This window comes from Periplaneta americana, chromosome 1 (genome assembly GCF_040183065.1).
Source record: "Periplaneta americana isolate PAMFEO1 chromosome 1, P.americana_PAMFEO1_priV1, whole genome shotgun sequence".
In the NCBI taxonomy this organism is placed as follows: Eukaryota; Metazoa; Arthropoda; class Insecta; order Blattodea; family Blattidae; genus Periplaneta; species Periplaneta americana.
Window position 1 is genome coordinate 124,652,122 of NC_091117.1, and position 17,817 is coordinate 124,669,938.

General features: G+C 36.1%; 1 protein-coding gene across 2 annotated transcripts in view; it reads left to right on the top strand.

Annotated features, from left to right (window-relative positions):
* The window catches only part of LOC138700394 (zinc finger CCHC-type and RNA-binding motif-containing protein 1-like), a 61,633-nt gene that overhangs the window by 21,851 nt on the left and 21,965 nt on the right, over positions 1-17,817 (top strand). For both annotated transcript variants that reach the window (XM_069827016.1, XM_069827008.1), the window contains exon 3: positions 8,069-8,293. In XM_069827016.1, the coding sequence (XP_069683117.1) occupies positions 8,069-8,293 (225 nt within the window). The remainder of the gene's footprint in view (positions 1-8,068; positions 8,294-17,817) is intronic.

The window sequence follows — 17,817 nt, forward strand, 5'->3', positions numbered from 1 at the left end:
AAACTTTTTTGTTTGAATTATCTTAATGAATAAACCCGTGAAATTAATGACATTACATACGGTTCACTCTGTATATTCAGATTTCACTGCTCAGTAATATATTTCATATGTAATAGATGGAAGAACAGTTGGAAGAAGAGCAGTTTGGCTTCAAGAAGGGAAAAGGTACGAGAGATGCAATTGGACTGCTACGGACAATCGGCAAAAGATACCTAGAGAAGAATAAAGAAGTGTATATAGTATTTGTGGCCCTAGAAGAGGCTTTTGACAGAGTGGATTGGAATAAACTGATGGGGATCATAAAGAAAATTGGTGTGGATTGAAAAGAGAGAAGACTGTTCAGTAATTTTTATATGAAATGAGTGAAAGTCAGGATAAGAGAAGAACTGTCAGAAGGAAGTGAAATTGGGAGAGGAATATATCAAGAATGTCCTTTATCACCTACCTTGTTCAACATCTACTTGGAGGATTTAGTAAAGAACTGTTTTCAGAACAGAGGAGGAGTGACAGTAGGAGGAAGATGAATAAAGTGCATAAGATTTGCTGATGAGATGACGTTAGCAGAAGAGGAAATGATACTAAAGGACATGCTACTGGAGCTAAATGACGGCTGTGAGCAGTATGGGATGAAGATAAATGCAAATAAGACGAAGAGTATGGTCATAGGAAGAAAAATACAGAAGATAAACTTGCGAATTCTAAATGAGGCAGTAGAGCAAGTGGACAGCTTCAAATTCTAGGGGTGTACTATAAGCAGTAACATGAGCTGCTGCTAGGAAGTTAAAAGGAGGATAACAATGGCCAAGGAAGCTTCTAATAGAAAAAGGAGCATTTTCTGCTGATCTCTGGAAAAAGAACTTAGGAAGAGACTATTAAAGTGTTTTATATGAAGGGTGGCATTGTGTGGGGCAGAAACATGGACATTGCAACGAAGTGAAGAGAAACGAATAGAAACATTTTAAATGTGGATATGGAGAAGAATGGAATGTGTGAAGTGGACAGACAGAATAACAAATGAAGTAGGGTTGGAAAGAGTGGGTGAAGAAAGAATAATGCTGAAACTGATCAGGAAGAGAAAAAGAAATTGGTGGAGTCACTGATTGAAAAGAAACTGCCTACTGAAGGATGCACTGGAAGGAATGGTGAACGGGAGAAGAAATCAGATGATAGATGACATTAAGATATATGGATCATATGAGGAAACGAAGAGGAAGGCAGAAAATATGAAAGATTGGAGAAAGCTGGGTTTGCAGTGAAAGACCTGCTCTTGGGCAGAGCAGTAAATGAATGAATGAATGAATGAATGAATCTGAACTTAAAAATAATCAATGTGACTTGTGGGATCTTATTCTTTCACTTATAACTTGGACCATTTGTTTATGTTAAAAAAGAAATTGTGAAGCTAGAGAACTGTTAACACTATTATGAGATATTTTTCTAGTTAACTTAATGCTTACATCGCAATCAATATATTGTGTTGTCCACACCTGTAAAGTAACGGCGAAACTAGGTGGCCCAGGTTCGATTCCCGATCGGGGCAAGTTACGTGGTTGAGGTTTTTTCCGGGGTTTTCCCTCAACCCAGTATATGAGCAAATGCTGGGTAACTATCGGTGTTGGAACCCAGACTCATTTCACCAGCATTATCACTTTCATCTCTTTCAGATGCTAAATAACCTAAGATGTTGATAAAGTGTCGTAAAATAACCTACTCAAAAAAAAATTGTGTTAACTTATTTTGAAGAATATACTTCACTAGATGGTTTTAAATTCTCCATACCCAGACTTTTTTTAGGAAAAATGTTACTCAAAAACAGGAATAGGTATTTTGAAATGTACTATTTAAGTACATAATTGTTCAGGACTTTCTATGAGCATATAAGTGGACCAGGAAAGGAATAGGCATGGCATGTTTTGGGACTAAATAGTGACATCAACTGGAAAGAGATGCTTGGCAGTGCAGTACATAGCAAGGTATTTTACGCATACAGTATTGATAAAATCAATTGTTGGAGTAAACTTAACAATACCCAGCATAAGTGTAATGTAAGCCTGTACACATACAGAGTGTCTCAGGAGGAATGTGAAATACTTTAGGATAATGCAGTTTGGGTTAAACTGCATCGATTTAACCTAATATACTTATGTCTGAAGTCTAACGGTTTGAGGAGAAATACTGGAACATCTTGCAGTTCCATGTATCGTGGCTAATGAGAAAGACAGGCTATGGCACAACGTCACATTCCTAGTCATAACATGGCCAACCTTGAACAAGTTTATATATAAATGCACATTTAACATGAGTTTAATATAGCAATTCCTTTCTTTTTTAGAACTTTAAACATATACCATAGTTTCCCCTAACTATGGTCCGCATTTTTTCACATTTTTCAGTACCATTCATCCAGATTAAGTGAAATTTTGGCTTCGGACTCTTGTAAGTGTATATTAAATAAAAATTGGCATGTGTTTGAAATTATTTAATTACAAATGTTAAAAAAAATAAGCATTAATACATAGTTGTATTCTGAGTTGCCCAACTATGGTCCACTCATATATTCATGCTTGAAAGCATGAATGGACTATAGCTGGAGCTGTAATTATTCGTAAATCAAAACATTGAATTTCTCATTTAAGGGTAGAAACATAATCTAGCACAGAAATATTAAAAATAAATGAAAAGTACATGGATTCCTTTTATTAGTACACATTGCATAAACACACAATAAACAAGTGAAATATGAAAGTCATTTTCCTGCAATAATGAACAACTATACTCACCGGCAAAAAAACCGGGCCACCTAAAGTTTCTCAATTATTTTTTATGAGGTGAGAATCAGAAAACCCATTATGAAATGAAGAAAACATTGCTTCCCAGAAAAAAATCCCTTTTTTATTATCACTTGCGTTATTATTTTCAATGCCAAACAATGCATATAATTAAAAAGTGTAAAAACTTACAAATTGTATCAATTTTCTTCCAAATGTTCAACTGATTTTGTGGCCACCCAGATGTTGCTAATAGCGGGTATTGCCTCCCCGTGACTGTATGACTGTTACCATTCGCCGATTCAACCCTTCGATCAGATTCTTGTTGTCAGTCTGGTCGATTCTATTCCATTCTTTACTTACAACATTTCGGAGATGCTGTAAGTTGTTGTGAAGAGTTAGACAATTTCTAACTCGCTTCCCTAGCAGCCCCCCACACATGTTCAATAGGGTTTATATCAGGACTTCTTGCTGGCCATGCCATCCTATTCAATCCAACGTCGTGAAGGAACTCATCCACGATCCTTGTAGCATGAGGGCGAGCATTGTCATGCATTAACAGGAACTTTTCACCAATAAGTGGGGCATATGATACCACATGTTAAATTAGACCTTCTTCGATGAATCTTGGAGCAGTCAAAGCACCTCCATTAATGAAAACAAGTTCTGTGTGAGCTTCATACGAAATTCCATCCCATACCATTACTGATCCACCTTGGAAACTGACACGTGAACTGAAGGTACATGAAAAAACGTTCTCCTTCTCTTCTCCACACTCTTTCACGTCCATCTGTAAACTAAATCTTGATTCATCTGTGAAGAGCACTCGTCGCCACTCCCCCAGATTCCAATTAGCATGATTGTGAGCAAAACGTAATCGTTCAACATGATGTTGCTGGAGCAATTCTGGGTCTTTAGCTGGTCTTCTGGAATTCAGCCAACATTCATCCAGACGTCTTCTTACAGTTCTCTCACTCACGTTAACTTGTCTTATTTCCTGGAGGGCTCTTCTGGTCTCAACATTTGTGAAATGGCGATCTCTTAATGTGTTTAGGACAATAAAATGGTCGTCACGAGCCGAAGTTACTCGTTTTCTCCCTGAACATGGTCTCCTGGAATAACCTCCTGTCTCTCTAAAGTGATGGTACACTCGTACGGTCGATCAAGGAATCCCAAGAACTGCAGCCACATAACACTGACTATTCCCATCTTCTATCAATGCAACCACTTTTGCTGAACCGGTAGGACTTAGTGACATTTGTATACAATGAAGTACTCCGCTACTGCCTCAAAAGAGCTTACCAGTCTGTAGATTTCTTCAGCTTAGCTTGAAATGAGTCCGAGAAGTTTAGACACAATATTGCAAGAAGAACGAATCTTCTTTTCAGATCATTGTTGGCTATTACGTATTCAGTATTACATTGTTACGTATCACAAAATAAATTAATAACTAAATGAACCTCAGGACACATACAATTATTTTAAAAATCCTACAATTTTAAAAAATTTTAAAGAAAATGTAGTTGGCCCATTTTTTTTGCCGGTGAGTGTATATTAAAGAACAAAAGTATGATATCAAAATAAACTAACACATTCTTAGCAAAATATTATGCACATAAGTTCACTGATAATGTTTATTTACCATACTAAGAACTATATTCAATAGGCTTATTTCGATCCTTTGAATCTGCACTTGTCTTGTAATTCTGAAATTGAAAATAGATCTCTCTTTTTCGAGACACATTCGGGGTTTTCAATTTGTTTTATTATGTTTTCCTTCCTATAGAATAAAATGTCTTCCATTTCTCGCCACCTCAGTAATTGCAGCTTCTTACCATATATGAAACAATAGCTCCATTGTTCTTCACTTCCAAAACTTTCCCTGGCCATAGTTCCTCCTCATAAGTAACTACCATATAACTATGTGCCTTTAGCATTAATTTAACAGATTTCATCTTCTTTTCCACATCTGACTCACTGTCTGTAAATATGGAGAGAACACTGGAAACATCATAATCTGTATCCAATTCAATTTTATCTCTCTCATAGTCACTTACAGGGACGATTGTTTTCCTTCCACCTTGAAGTTTTCGTTTTACCGGACCATCATTCGTGCTAGTACCATTGATGCTGGAACAGCCTGTTTCTTTATTTTCTGGACTATAATGTTAAATGGTGTTTTAGAATATACTGAGATACCGTATTTGCAGAAGTAAATAATCACATTGATCACATTTTATTAAAACAAATATTTCAAAATGAAATACAACTATGGTCCACGAAAAATTGTGGTACATAGTTGAGGGCTGACTTCTAGCCTTGAGGTTAAACATTTTTCACGCAGAGTCATTAACCTCTGCCAGTCTAATTATTATGCGAAAGTAAACACTATATAGCCAACCAAGTTTAAATGTACAATCATATATCTATAACTTACCAGTTCTACAGAGGAGAGCTTAATAAAAGAGACAAACACAAACTGAATGATTTCGAGTCTTCACACATTCAATAGAACGATGCACACTGACCTTGTTAAGCATCCATATCATTGCCACATGTAATGGTAGATGGAAGCATCTATGGGGAACATAATTCCATCACAGTGATGCCTCAAATGACAAATATCGACTCTTGGGGGACTAAGTAGTATATAATGCGTTTCGGACCATAGTTGAGTGCTTAGGCCATAGTTATGGGAAATGAAGGTATTTATATTAGGCGATTTGAACATTTATATTTATATTAGGCGATTGTCAAGATGGCCATGACTAGACCATGACAATCACGTGACTCTGATTCGTGCCGAAGCCTGTGTGGCCTAACGTAATAGACAACATAATAAGAAAGACAAAACATAATCACAAAAAGCATAAGAATACAACACAAACACAAGAACACAAAAAATACATCACATTAACATACGAAAACAAAAATACACACAAGATTGCAATCTCATTCAAGAAATTAAATTACAACATCGTGTACAGAACAAATAATATTCTACAAAAGCATTATAACATACAAACACAACAAATACAACCACACAGGCATATACAAACTCAAATGCAACACCTGCAACAACTTCTACATAATTTCAAACACATTACAAAGAACACATCACAGCCATAACAAAACTACAAAATACTTCCACATATGTAGAACACATCACACCGCAAATGCTTATCACACCTACAGAGACAAACACAGACATGGAAATTCTACACATCCAACCAAAAAGCCAGAAACTAAACACACTAGAACAATATGAAATATATAGACACACAAAATCACATCCAAATGAAATTCTCAACACACAACTCAATTTCAGAACACACACACATTCTTTGACTCCACATTACACTACACAAACACACCCCCACAGGAAACACAAACATAAGGTGCCAAGACAAGCACCAACCAGTTCTGAAACATGTTAACCAGGTTCGGTAAAATTTAACACAAGAAATACATATAATACATATTCTGTGGGAATTTTAACTTGACTGGGCTGTTGAAAATACCCAATGGCTCTACAAGACCATTTCCAAGTGAGTCTTTCAGTAAATATATGGTCTGAAATTATGGAAAATGCCTTGCGTTCTGTCTTAGAGATTGATTTTTTTTTTTTTTTTTCCGTTGTTGGTAACTCTATAGCATCTATTAGATGCTTTATGGTTGTGTTAACAGATGGAGTTACTTGTCAACAATGTGACGCTGAAACGTGTGTTCAGGTTACTGCCCAGCGACAGTCCTGACGTATTTTTTTATATTGTGATGATTGGTTAATTTTATATTAACCCTGCACACTCACAATCACACTCACATTCATACAAATTTCCAGACTCTAGACACCCAGGGAATTCCTCTTCTTCAAGAAAAATTCACCGAGAGCCTAGCCCGGGAATCGAACCCGGGACCTCCTGATCTGGAAGCCAGCATGCTGACCAACAGACCACGGAGGCAGTCTAGAGATTGATGGGCCGCATTTATTATTAATTCTTGAGGAACATATTACCCATTTTACTGGAGGATATACCACTTCACTGAAGAATCGTGGTTTTTACATAATGGAACACAACCCAATGTCGTCATCTGATCTGCAATTTTTTTAAGGAAACTTATCCAGAGAAGTGGATAGGATGCTTTGGACTGTAAAGAGGCCTGCAAGGTCTCCTGACCTCAACTCGGATTTTTTATGGGGTTATGAGAAGAGCAAGGTTTACAAGACAAATCCGGCACAGAAATAGTGCAGAAACGTATTTTTGAAGCTGCAGAAACACTATGAAATGAACGAGAATTGCTTCTCTAGTCTTAAAAAACTGGACAATAAGATATGAGGCCAGTGTTCGAGCTAATGGTGGCCACTTTGAACAGTTGTTTTAAAAGTAGGATGTTGATTATCACCTAAGTACAGTACCAGTATTTCATTAATTTTGTGTTCAACTTTGAACTGTTTTATGTTAATTAGTTAGCATTTATTTGAACTTCTAAAACTATTCCGGCTTATTATGTTGAAAGAATCTGCAAAAGGGTGAGATTGTTATGTTAAAAGGTAATCTGTTACCAAATTACATCATTTATTAAGGAAGTAACACATTTTCTTGCAATCTATTCATCATATGGTTATACTGTTAAATTAATTTACAAAATATATAATCGTGTTATATAAGGAAGAAGTCACTGGCCTTAATGTAGCTTACAACCCTTAGCATAAGCAATGATACGCAAGCCAGCTTGATATGTCTAATAGTGCAGGTCATTGATCTGCGGTGTTACAACCAAGTTGATTTACTTTTTCTTTAACATATGAATATCTAATAAAGAGTAGCTGTTAGAATGATTTTAATTATGTTGTTTTATTCGTAATTACGTACTTTATTATTCTTATAAATAAATGCAGAAAGTCTCTTTTCACACTGTATAGATAAAGGTTGATTTATAATATGCTATGTTGCTGTCCACACTGGAAGATTCTGACCTGAAAAATAATTGAAAAACTTCGTATTATCTTATGCCCGGAATTGTTTTAATTATAAGTTAAACTATTTTGTATTGTAGCATCTAGCAAATCAGTTTTGAGCGTAAATTGTTAGGAACTTTTTCTTTTTTTCTTTTAGGTCTTGAATGCACCTTGAAGTAGATCCCACGTGTTATAAAACATTCTGAGTGTATATGTGTGCACGTTTCTGCAGATGTGTATGAATTATGTTTTTGTTTTATGAGTGCTGCTTTATCATTTCAGTAATATATATTGTACTATGCTTTTTGTACGGATATTGAATGCTTTTTTTTTATTCTAGATGTTTGGTCGTACAATAAAAAGCAATCTGGCTATTGATAATGGAAGAAGTGTTGAGTTCATACGTCGTAAGAATTATCCTGATAAATCACGATGCTATGAGTGTGGGGAAGAAGGCCATTTAAGCTATAAATGTCCAAAAAATGCTTTAGGTGAACGAGATCCTCCTCCTAAAAAAGATAAGAAAAAGAAGAAGAAAGATAATCCTAAGACTTACGGAAATCAGGTTAGAAAATATATATACTAGCCATTCCATGTGCTTCTCTGCACTTGTTACAAATAGAATCTTTGACTTAAATCTATTATATTTTCAAATATCTACAGATTTTTTATTACTTAGTGAAAAATTAGCTTATTATAAGTTGTAAGCTGTCTGTTGCTGAATTATTTTCAAAATTGTACTTAAAAGTGTAAGTGTAACTGTTATTATCATACAGTACTTTCTGGAGTTGTTGGATCAATTCCAATTTTAAGCAAGGTATACTACATTAGAGTATCATGCCGTGGCCTTGTTGTCTAAGGATGCATCTTGCCTAAGAGTCACGTTATGAAATGTGCGTTGGTTTGAGTCCTTATGGGGGAAGAAATTTTCTCCTGAAATCTCAGCCAGTGTATGGAACTGGTGCACACCGAGCATCATGATGCATTTGGGGTGCTACGGAGTTACAGTAGGTAGCAAAATTTAGTTACAAAAGCCAGTTATAATGGCTGAGGGAAACATCATGGTAACCACATGATACCTCGATTATGGTTGGATGATCGTCCACCTCTGCTTCGGCTTGTGGACATGACGCTAGCAGCTGGTTGGTCGGTCTGGGTCCTTAAAGGGCTATAGCACCACGGATTATTGATTATTTTCTTACATAAGATTTAATAAAAAATTGACCAGCATCTAAAAGAAAATATATTTATGAGAACTGAGAGCTGGAAGATGACTTCCAATTAAATGATAAGACTGCCCTTGAACTTGTAATGTTAGCATTAAATTGCCTTTTTGTATTACTGTTGCACCAAACGATGCCATTTAGAATAAGATGTACTGCCTTATAATATTTAAAAGGTGTGTTGATAACGAATGTAGTACTCATTCATTCACAATAGACCAAGGGCAGGTCTTTCAGTGCAGACCCAGCATTCTCCAATTTTTCTTATTTTCCGCCTTCCTCTTATTCTCCACATATAATCCATGTATCTTAGTGTTAGTGTTGTATGTCATCTCATTTTTTCTGTCCTGAACTTTTCTTCTGTTCACCATTCCTTCCACTGCATCATTCAGCAGGCAGTTCCTTCTTAGCCAGTGGCCCAGTCAATTTCTTTTGTCTTCCTGATCACTTTCAGCATTATTCTTTCTTCACCTATGCTTTCTAGCACAGCTTCATCCCTTATTCTGTCTGTCCATTTCACATGCTCCATACTTCTCCATATCCACATTTCAAATGCTCCTAGTCAATTCTTTTCGTCGAAATGTTCATGTTTCTTGCCCCATACATTGCCATACAAGGATGTACTATTATAAGTTTTTAATTGGTCATTGGGACTCTTGAATCTCAGGAGGAAAAGCTTTTCTAGCAGCGCATATAATTAATTTGATTCATAGGCCTATTTCTTGCATTTCATTTATTGCATATTTGTCTATTTTACCTATATCAATACTATTCAAATAAGCATAATCAATATTTGGATCGTAATGGAATGCTAACATATATTACTGCGTATTAATTTTCGACTAAGCCGTCTAGTTCTAGTAATATGCTCTCATTCGTTAATTCTCTGAGAAAGTTCAGCACTGTTTTCTCTTTCTCCAGTCTGGTAAGTTCTAACTGTTTTGCCTTGAAGCAGAAATGTTTCGGGATAAATGAGACTTTTGTTTTAATATTTATATGTATGTACAAGTAATAGGCCTATCAATCTAACATGAACTTAAGAATTTTTTCCAGAGAATACTACTCGAAATTATTAATGACCAACTCATACTTATTCACTAAAATGAAAGAAGCACAAATCGAATTCTTAGCCTCAGAATGCAGTACTGCCCTTTTAGCAGGTAGCGGAGTCTGGATGATTCTCAGTACACATTTATTAATGTCAATGTACATTATAAAGTAAGGTGAAACTTTGATAACCTCCCACCCCACACATGGGAGAACTACTTAAATAATTGAAAATAACCTCAAAATTGTAACACACCAGTCCAGAGACACTGTGATCAATGAGGAGATTATACAGTATACTTAATAGATAACAGTTCTGTATAGTGCACAACATTTCATACTGGATAATTAGCAAACCAACATCTGTAGCACGACTTGTGGCCTTCCCAAACCCTGACCTCCAACCTTCTAAGCATGAGTCCTTATATACTAGATTAGTTATAACCTACTGTTATAAATAAAGACAATTAACAGTAGGTATCTCAGCCATAACAACATCATACAATTCCAGATGAAATTGAGAAGTAATTATATAATTAAAATACGACGTTTGGTCCATGGAACATTCTTTTTGGTGCAAGGCTAAGTCGTTTACAATTTTTCTAAATTAGTCTTGAATATATTCTTTAATTGATCGCTTCAAATCAATGTTATTATAGGATGGATTGTGTACAAAGAAATTTTTTTGTGTCGGTCCCTTTCTGCATAATTGTTTACGTAAATAAAAACAAATGATAATTAACATGGTACATAAATATTGTTTTAAGAAACACAGGAAACAAATAGGATAAATTATGAGCATGGGAACTCCATTTTATGACACTTTGTAAAATGACTCAGCTGCAGTGAGCTCCTCATTGAAATACTAATTTTTACTCCATAAAATGACTCAGCTGCAGTGAGCTTCACGTTGAAATATTTTATTTTTACTCCATTTGCATTGTATTTTTGGTCCAGGGAAAATAGGTCTACTTGGAACAAAAAAGAAAAAAGTAAAACTGGAAAATTAACTTTCAGTTTATAGTAAAAGTATTCTTCGACAATATTCATAAAAATACGATTATGATCTGTGGACAAAGGAAATAAAAATGTAATATAAAATTAGCATTTTATGTGAACCAAATAAAGTTTACGTAAGACTATATATTACCATGGCTCCCCCAAATACATATGTATTTGAATGTATTTATTTACACTGCAAGTGGGCAAGCATCGGGTGGCAGTGGTACAAGCAATATACGTAAACAATACACAATAAAATTACAGTACACAATACAATTATACAATACAGAATACAATTATATACACAATACAACTTTCAGTTTATAGTAAAAGTATTCTTCGACAATATTCATAAAAATACGATTATGATCTGTGGACAAAGGAAATAAAAATGTAATATAAAATTAGCATTTTATGTGAACCAAATAAAGTTTACGTAGGACTATATATTACCATGGCTCCCCCAAATACATATGTATTTGAATGTATTTATTTACACTGCAAGTGGGCAAGCATCGGGTGGCAGTGGTACAAGCAATATACGTAAACAATACACAATAAAATTACAGTACACAATACAATTATACAATACAGAATACAATTATATACACAATACAATAAGAATATACAATAATTACAATTAATAATAATACATAAAATAACCTAATTAATAAGTGAACCTAATACAGTCTATATATGTATAGGCCCTACATGAATTTCACATTGGTACGAATAATAATTTTCCACTTTACTCTCATCTCACTCACTGCACTGGTACTGTGACACTTTAGAACACATTTCACTGACACTATACAGCACATTTCACTGACACTATAGAACACATTTCATTGACATTATAAGTTATCACTAATCGAAACTATTCACTACACTGTAAAACCATAACTTCACTGACTCACCACACTTCACTGATATAACAGTTCAAATAAGACATATACAATTATACCCTTATTCATACTTATAAAGAAAACTACATTTAAACTAAACTTACAATTCAAACCAAGGCTAAATAAATACATGCTACCTTAAAAGAATAAGTGTCACCTTAATTTTAATTTACACTTTATACACATCGTTTTAAGTTATTCTTGAATCTCCTTAAGGAAGGACAGCCCTCAAAGACCACTGCAGGTAGGTCATTCCAATCATTTATAGTTCTATTTAAAAATGAGAATTTACCTACATCCGTTTTCTGTTTCCTACATTTGATTTTAAAATCATGATGGTACGTTGGCTTCTTTAACCAAGCTGTTATGTCTACCCATGCTTTTTGACCTAGATGTGCTGTGTACAATGATGTTATTCTAGTTTTTCTACGTCTGTTTTCCAATGTTTCTCATTTAAGTTCTTTTATCATATCATTTTCGTCTTGTCCTTTACCTTTAACAAATTTAACTGCCCTATACTGGATTCTTTCTAAGGAATTTATCTGATATATTCTATAGGGATCCCAACATGTAGTTCCGTATTCCATTAATGGTCGTACTAACATTAGATATGCTATTTCCCTCGATTTGGGGTTACCCTTAACATTGCCAACATGCTCTCCCCAAGAAAGTTTGGAGTTTAAATACATTCCTAGGTATTTACAACAATGTTCTTGCGGAATTACAACACCACTGAATTTGTAATTTAGACTAGTTTACTCCCGGGTTTTACAAAATGTTATAGACTTACTTTTAGAACCATTTATATTCATCCTATGCATTAACACCCAGTTATAAATTTTATTCAAGTCCATTTGAATAGCATCCACATCTGAATTATTTCTAATCTTTCTATAGATAATGCAGTCATCTGCAGACAGCCTCACATTTTATGTAATGTTCTGGCATAAGTCATTTATGTATATTATAAAGAGTAATAGCCCCAGAACGCTTCCCTGTGGCACCCCTGAACTTACATTCCCAATTTCCGATATTTCGTGACCTACTCTAACTCTCTGGGTTCTACCTTTTAAGAATTCTTGGATCCATAGCACCACTCTTTTATCTATTACTAGCCTACTTAACTTATCTATTAACATGTCATGTGACACCAAATCAAATGCTTTCGAAAAATCAATCACAACTGCATCGATTTTTTCGCCTCTATCTACCTCTTCAGCTAGATCCTGAACCAATGACGTAATTTGACTATTACATGAGAAGCCTTCCCTAAAACCATGCTGGTGGTTGTAAAACCAATCTTTCGCATTTAGAACACGACGAATATAATCCGATATCAAATGCTCCATGACTTTACATACAACAGATGTAAGGCTAATTGGTCTGTAGTTTCCGACATTACTTTATTTCCACCTTTATGTATGGGTACCACTATAGCTGATTTCCAGTCACATGGAATAGCGGCATTATTTATGGAAACATGAAATATACACATTAAGTATGGAATTCTGGCCTCGGAACCTAATTTAAGAATCTCTGTGGCAATACTATCTGGTCCTCGAGACTTCCGATTTTTTAATTTCATTATTCTCTCTCTAACCCCTTTGGAAGTTATTTTGAAAATCGTATTTGGTTCAAGACCAGTTTCAAGAATAATGTCTTTGGCGCGGAACGGGATAAACCCCAATCCTTGGAAAGGCAGAAGAAGAAGAAGAAGTATTTGGTTCAATTCACACTCTGTGACACAACCAGCCATATCAGCGGCATTATTATTATTATTATTATTATTATCATCATCATCATCATCATCATCATCATCATTATTATCATTATCATTATCGAAAACCAAAATGAAATACGAATTTAATAAGTCGGATTTTTCTTTGTCATCAGTTATACTTTCTCCGTTTTGATTTTGTAAAAGCATTACCCTTCATTTTTTTTCCTTTTCTCCTGCATAAATAATTATAAAACTATCTCCAATTGTTACTTTTATCTTATTTTAAAATAGTTTTTAGAAAATTTTCCTGGGCTATCCTTTTTTCACACTCAAGTTTTTTTAATTAATTCGACATATTTATCCCAATGCTCATGACTTCGCTTACATTTACTAAATGCATGCCTTGTCTTTTCCTTTAAATAGCGAATATAATTAGTGTAATATTCTGGGTCCGGATTTTTCTTAATTATTTTAGAAGGTACACATTTTACTAATGCCTCGAAAATTATACTCTTAAATTTATGCCACACATTCTGCATATTTCCTTCAGTCCTTAGAAAGTTATCATGCTTCTGTCGTAGAAACATTTGTAATTCATGGACATCGGTTTTGTTGAAGTTCCAGACAGCCAATGGACTTGACCTTGGATTTACTGTGTTTTCCCAGAAAATTTCTAATAAGACGCTATTATGATCACTTATTTCATGAAGACTTTCAGAGTTGACAAAGAGAGACAGGTCTTAGTAGGTAAACATCTAAGAGGGCATTGTCATGCGTCGGACCATTTACTGCCTGTGTGAAACCATTACGCCAGACCAATTCATTAACAAGGGTCTGTGTGTCTGAATTTGTACTTGAAATCCCATTCCAGTTAATTTTTGGGAGGTTTAGATCCCCAGCAATTACTACGTTTTGGTCTTCTGATACTGTATTAAGATATTCATTAAGTTTGTGCAAAGTTAAATTGTCTAATTCACAGGGTGGTCTGTAACATGCTAATACATCTAAGGTTTCCTGCTCATTTCTTATCTGAACATTTAATATTTCAACTTCCTCATGTATCCACAGAAGATTGCTACTTATTTCTATCTTAGTACAAACGAAAACTCCCCCTCCCTTCTCACTTCTATCCTTTCTGAAGACCCTATAATCCGACTTAAAAATTTCCGAGTCATTTATGTCTTCCCTAAGCCATGATTCCATCCCAATTATTACATCTGGATTATAAACATCGACTAAGTTCCAAAACGGAATAAGTTTATTTCTACTACTTCGGCAATTAACTTGCAGTAGTCTTAATAGGCCTGTCCTTACTTGAACGTTCTGGTTCTCTGTGGCACCCCGTCATCACTGCTGGTCTCTGCTGCCTGATAGGTCTTCGACCTCATCACTCGCTGGTAGTCCCTCGATCCCTCCAACCGCTGGTAGTCCCTCATCCCCACTGTCCGCTGATGGACCTTTGGTCCCGCTGCCTGTTGATAGGTCCTCGACTCTGCCGCCCCAAGCTGTAGAAACTACCCGTGCGAGGAGGGCTCCCATTTCTGCAGCTCCCCTCTGGTTTAAGTGGATTCTGTCTCTTCCAAAGCTTCTATTGTCTTTCCAGGAGTTTGGATCGACAAAACGTGCTGCACCAAGACACTCCGCTACCCACTCGAAAGCTTTATTCACATGACCCACTTTTCTCCAGTTCATGTCCTTCTGTCTGACGATTCCACTGATGATGATCCCAGGTGCCAGATATTTCTTCTTCGTTTCCATCACTAAGTCATACACATCTGCCATGATATAATCAACACCTCTCTATCGCAAATCGTTCGTTCCTACATGAAGCACGATGTTTTCCGGGTCTCCTGCTTCTCGATTACGCTAATCATCTCTTTCACTGTAATGCCTGAGTAACACTCTGTTGCCAGCTCCAGTTGTAGATTTCCTATGTGACGAATGATGGAGTCTCCGATGATGACGCTTGCCGCACCATGCTTCTTCTTTTCCTTCTCTTCGCCATTTCCCTTTTCCCGTCGCAACAATTTATTTTCTTCCTCCAAATACTTAATTCGTTGCTCTGCTTGCTGTAGCTTCTCGCGTAGCTTCTTTACCTCGTTCCGAAGACCGATGAGCTCCCTATTGCCTGCCTCGTTCCCGCAGTCCTTATACACCCACGTTTCTTCTACTATCTGTTCTCTCTTGATCTTCTGACATGTCAGATGAAACCACTTCTCACCTGGTTGCACAGCACGCCTACCCGTAAGTCTTTCTGCAGCTCCCACACTTAACATTGGTCATCTCATTGCCACTTGCAGGGCCTATATTCAATTCAGTACCACCAATAATTAACAGTATCGCGATCACTATGTGAAAGAAGAGATGCTCAGACAGACCTGCCAAAGCTGTCCCTTTCACTCCCTGCTGCATCCTTGACCTTGCCACCCAGCTGCCTATCCTAGCCCGGTATAACTCCAACTCGTAGTCCATTGTTCTAACCTATTCTCCGCTGTGTAGGAATGTGTCCTCCAATGGCCTGAAGGAGACTGTAATTAAGTAATAATATTTCGACAGAATGTCTGTGCTTAAGGATCTATTTTAATTCCACCTTATGGCACATTTGTACTCAGTCCTCTATTTACTCAGAAGTTAATGTAATGCCATATAGCCTATGTCCATATATACGTAGAAAAACTACATTCTTTAAGAAAGTATTTTGAATGCCATATAGCCTAAAATCTAATTAAGAACTAACTTATCTTACATACAAATTTTCATAGGAATTGGTTCAGCCATTTTCGAGTGAAAAGGTAAATGCGATTTTCGGTCTCAGGATAGGTAATTATATATGTTTACACCAATTATTTTTACAAAAGCAAAAATTACCAGAAAAATTTAGGTTACAGTTTTATTATTAGTGTATCTATGTCTATGACTACATACACAGTTGTTTGTTGTTTAATCAACTGTCCATAGACAGGTTTGAACCTCACAAGTGATACCAATAAGGCATCACTTGTGAGGCAACTAGGCCAGGAGATAATGGGGAAGGGTGGCCAGTTCCTTTTCCCCCTCCATCGCTGATATACCACATGTTACACTAATCAGACTTCAGATGTATACAAACAATTGTTCTTTCTCTGACACATAATATCAAGTGAGATGTACTGCCTGATAATGGATGTACATATCAGCCAGAACCTCTATCAGAGGTGTATATACACAGGGCAACCCATATCCAATTTTTTATTGCACTGTAGTAACGTAAGCAGTCAGTTTAAGTGACTTATTCCACCACTAAAAGTATTGTGTTCTTTATCATTTGAAGGACAAATGAAGCATAAATGGAGCTTTAATTTAATTTTATTCTCGGTGTAGTCCGAAAGATGTGCATTTAATCAGAAAATTTAGTGGAAAATGTTTTATATAAAGAAATAAATTTTGAAATAGTAACCATGCTGACAAGACTGTATGAGAGGTGTGGCAGTTCCCAGTTCTGGTGCAGAGATGGTGGAGGATGGTGAAGGAGAGAAATGCGATGTTGGATTACAAAACCATTAAGAGACTTCACGCCAACTTGATGCTCACTGGTTCCAAATTTAATTAATTCTTCATTTGTGCTTCAAATGGTATGGAACATAGTACATTTTAGTGGTGGAATGGGTCACTTAACCTGACTGCTTACACTTTTACAGTGCAATAAAAAGTTGGATATAAATATGGGTTGCTCTGTGTATATAATTACATGTTGCAATATTAAATGATATAGGTATTAGGTTAGAGCAAGAAAGAAGGCTATTATAATACAGATAACCTCTTGGGTTTGAGCTTAGATTAGTGCATATTTGTCACCTATTTCATAAGGCTATTTGAGTTACACACATGTGCGCACACCAACACACACACACACACACACACACACACACACACACACACACACACACACACACACACACACACACACACACACACACACACACACACACACACACACACACACACACACACACACACACACACACACACACACACACACACACACACACACACACACACACACACACACACACACACACACACACACACACACACACACACACACACACACACACACACACACACACACACACACACACACACACACACACACACACACACACACACACACACACACACACACACACACACACACACACACACACACACACAC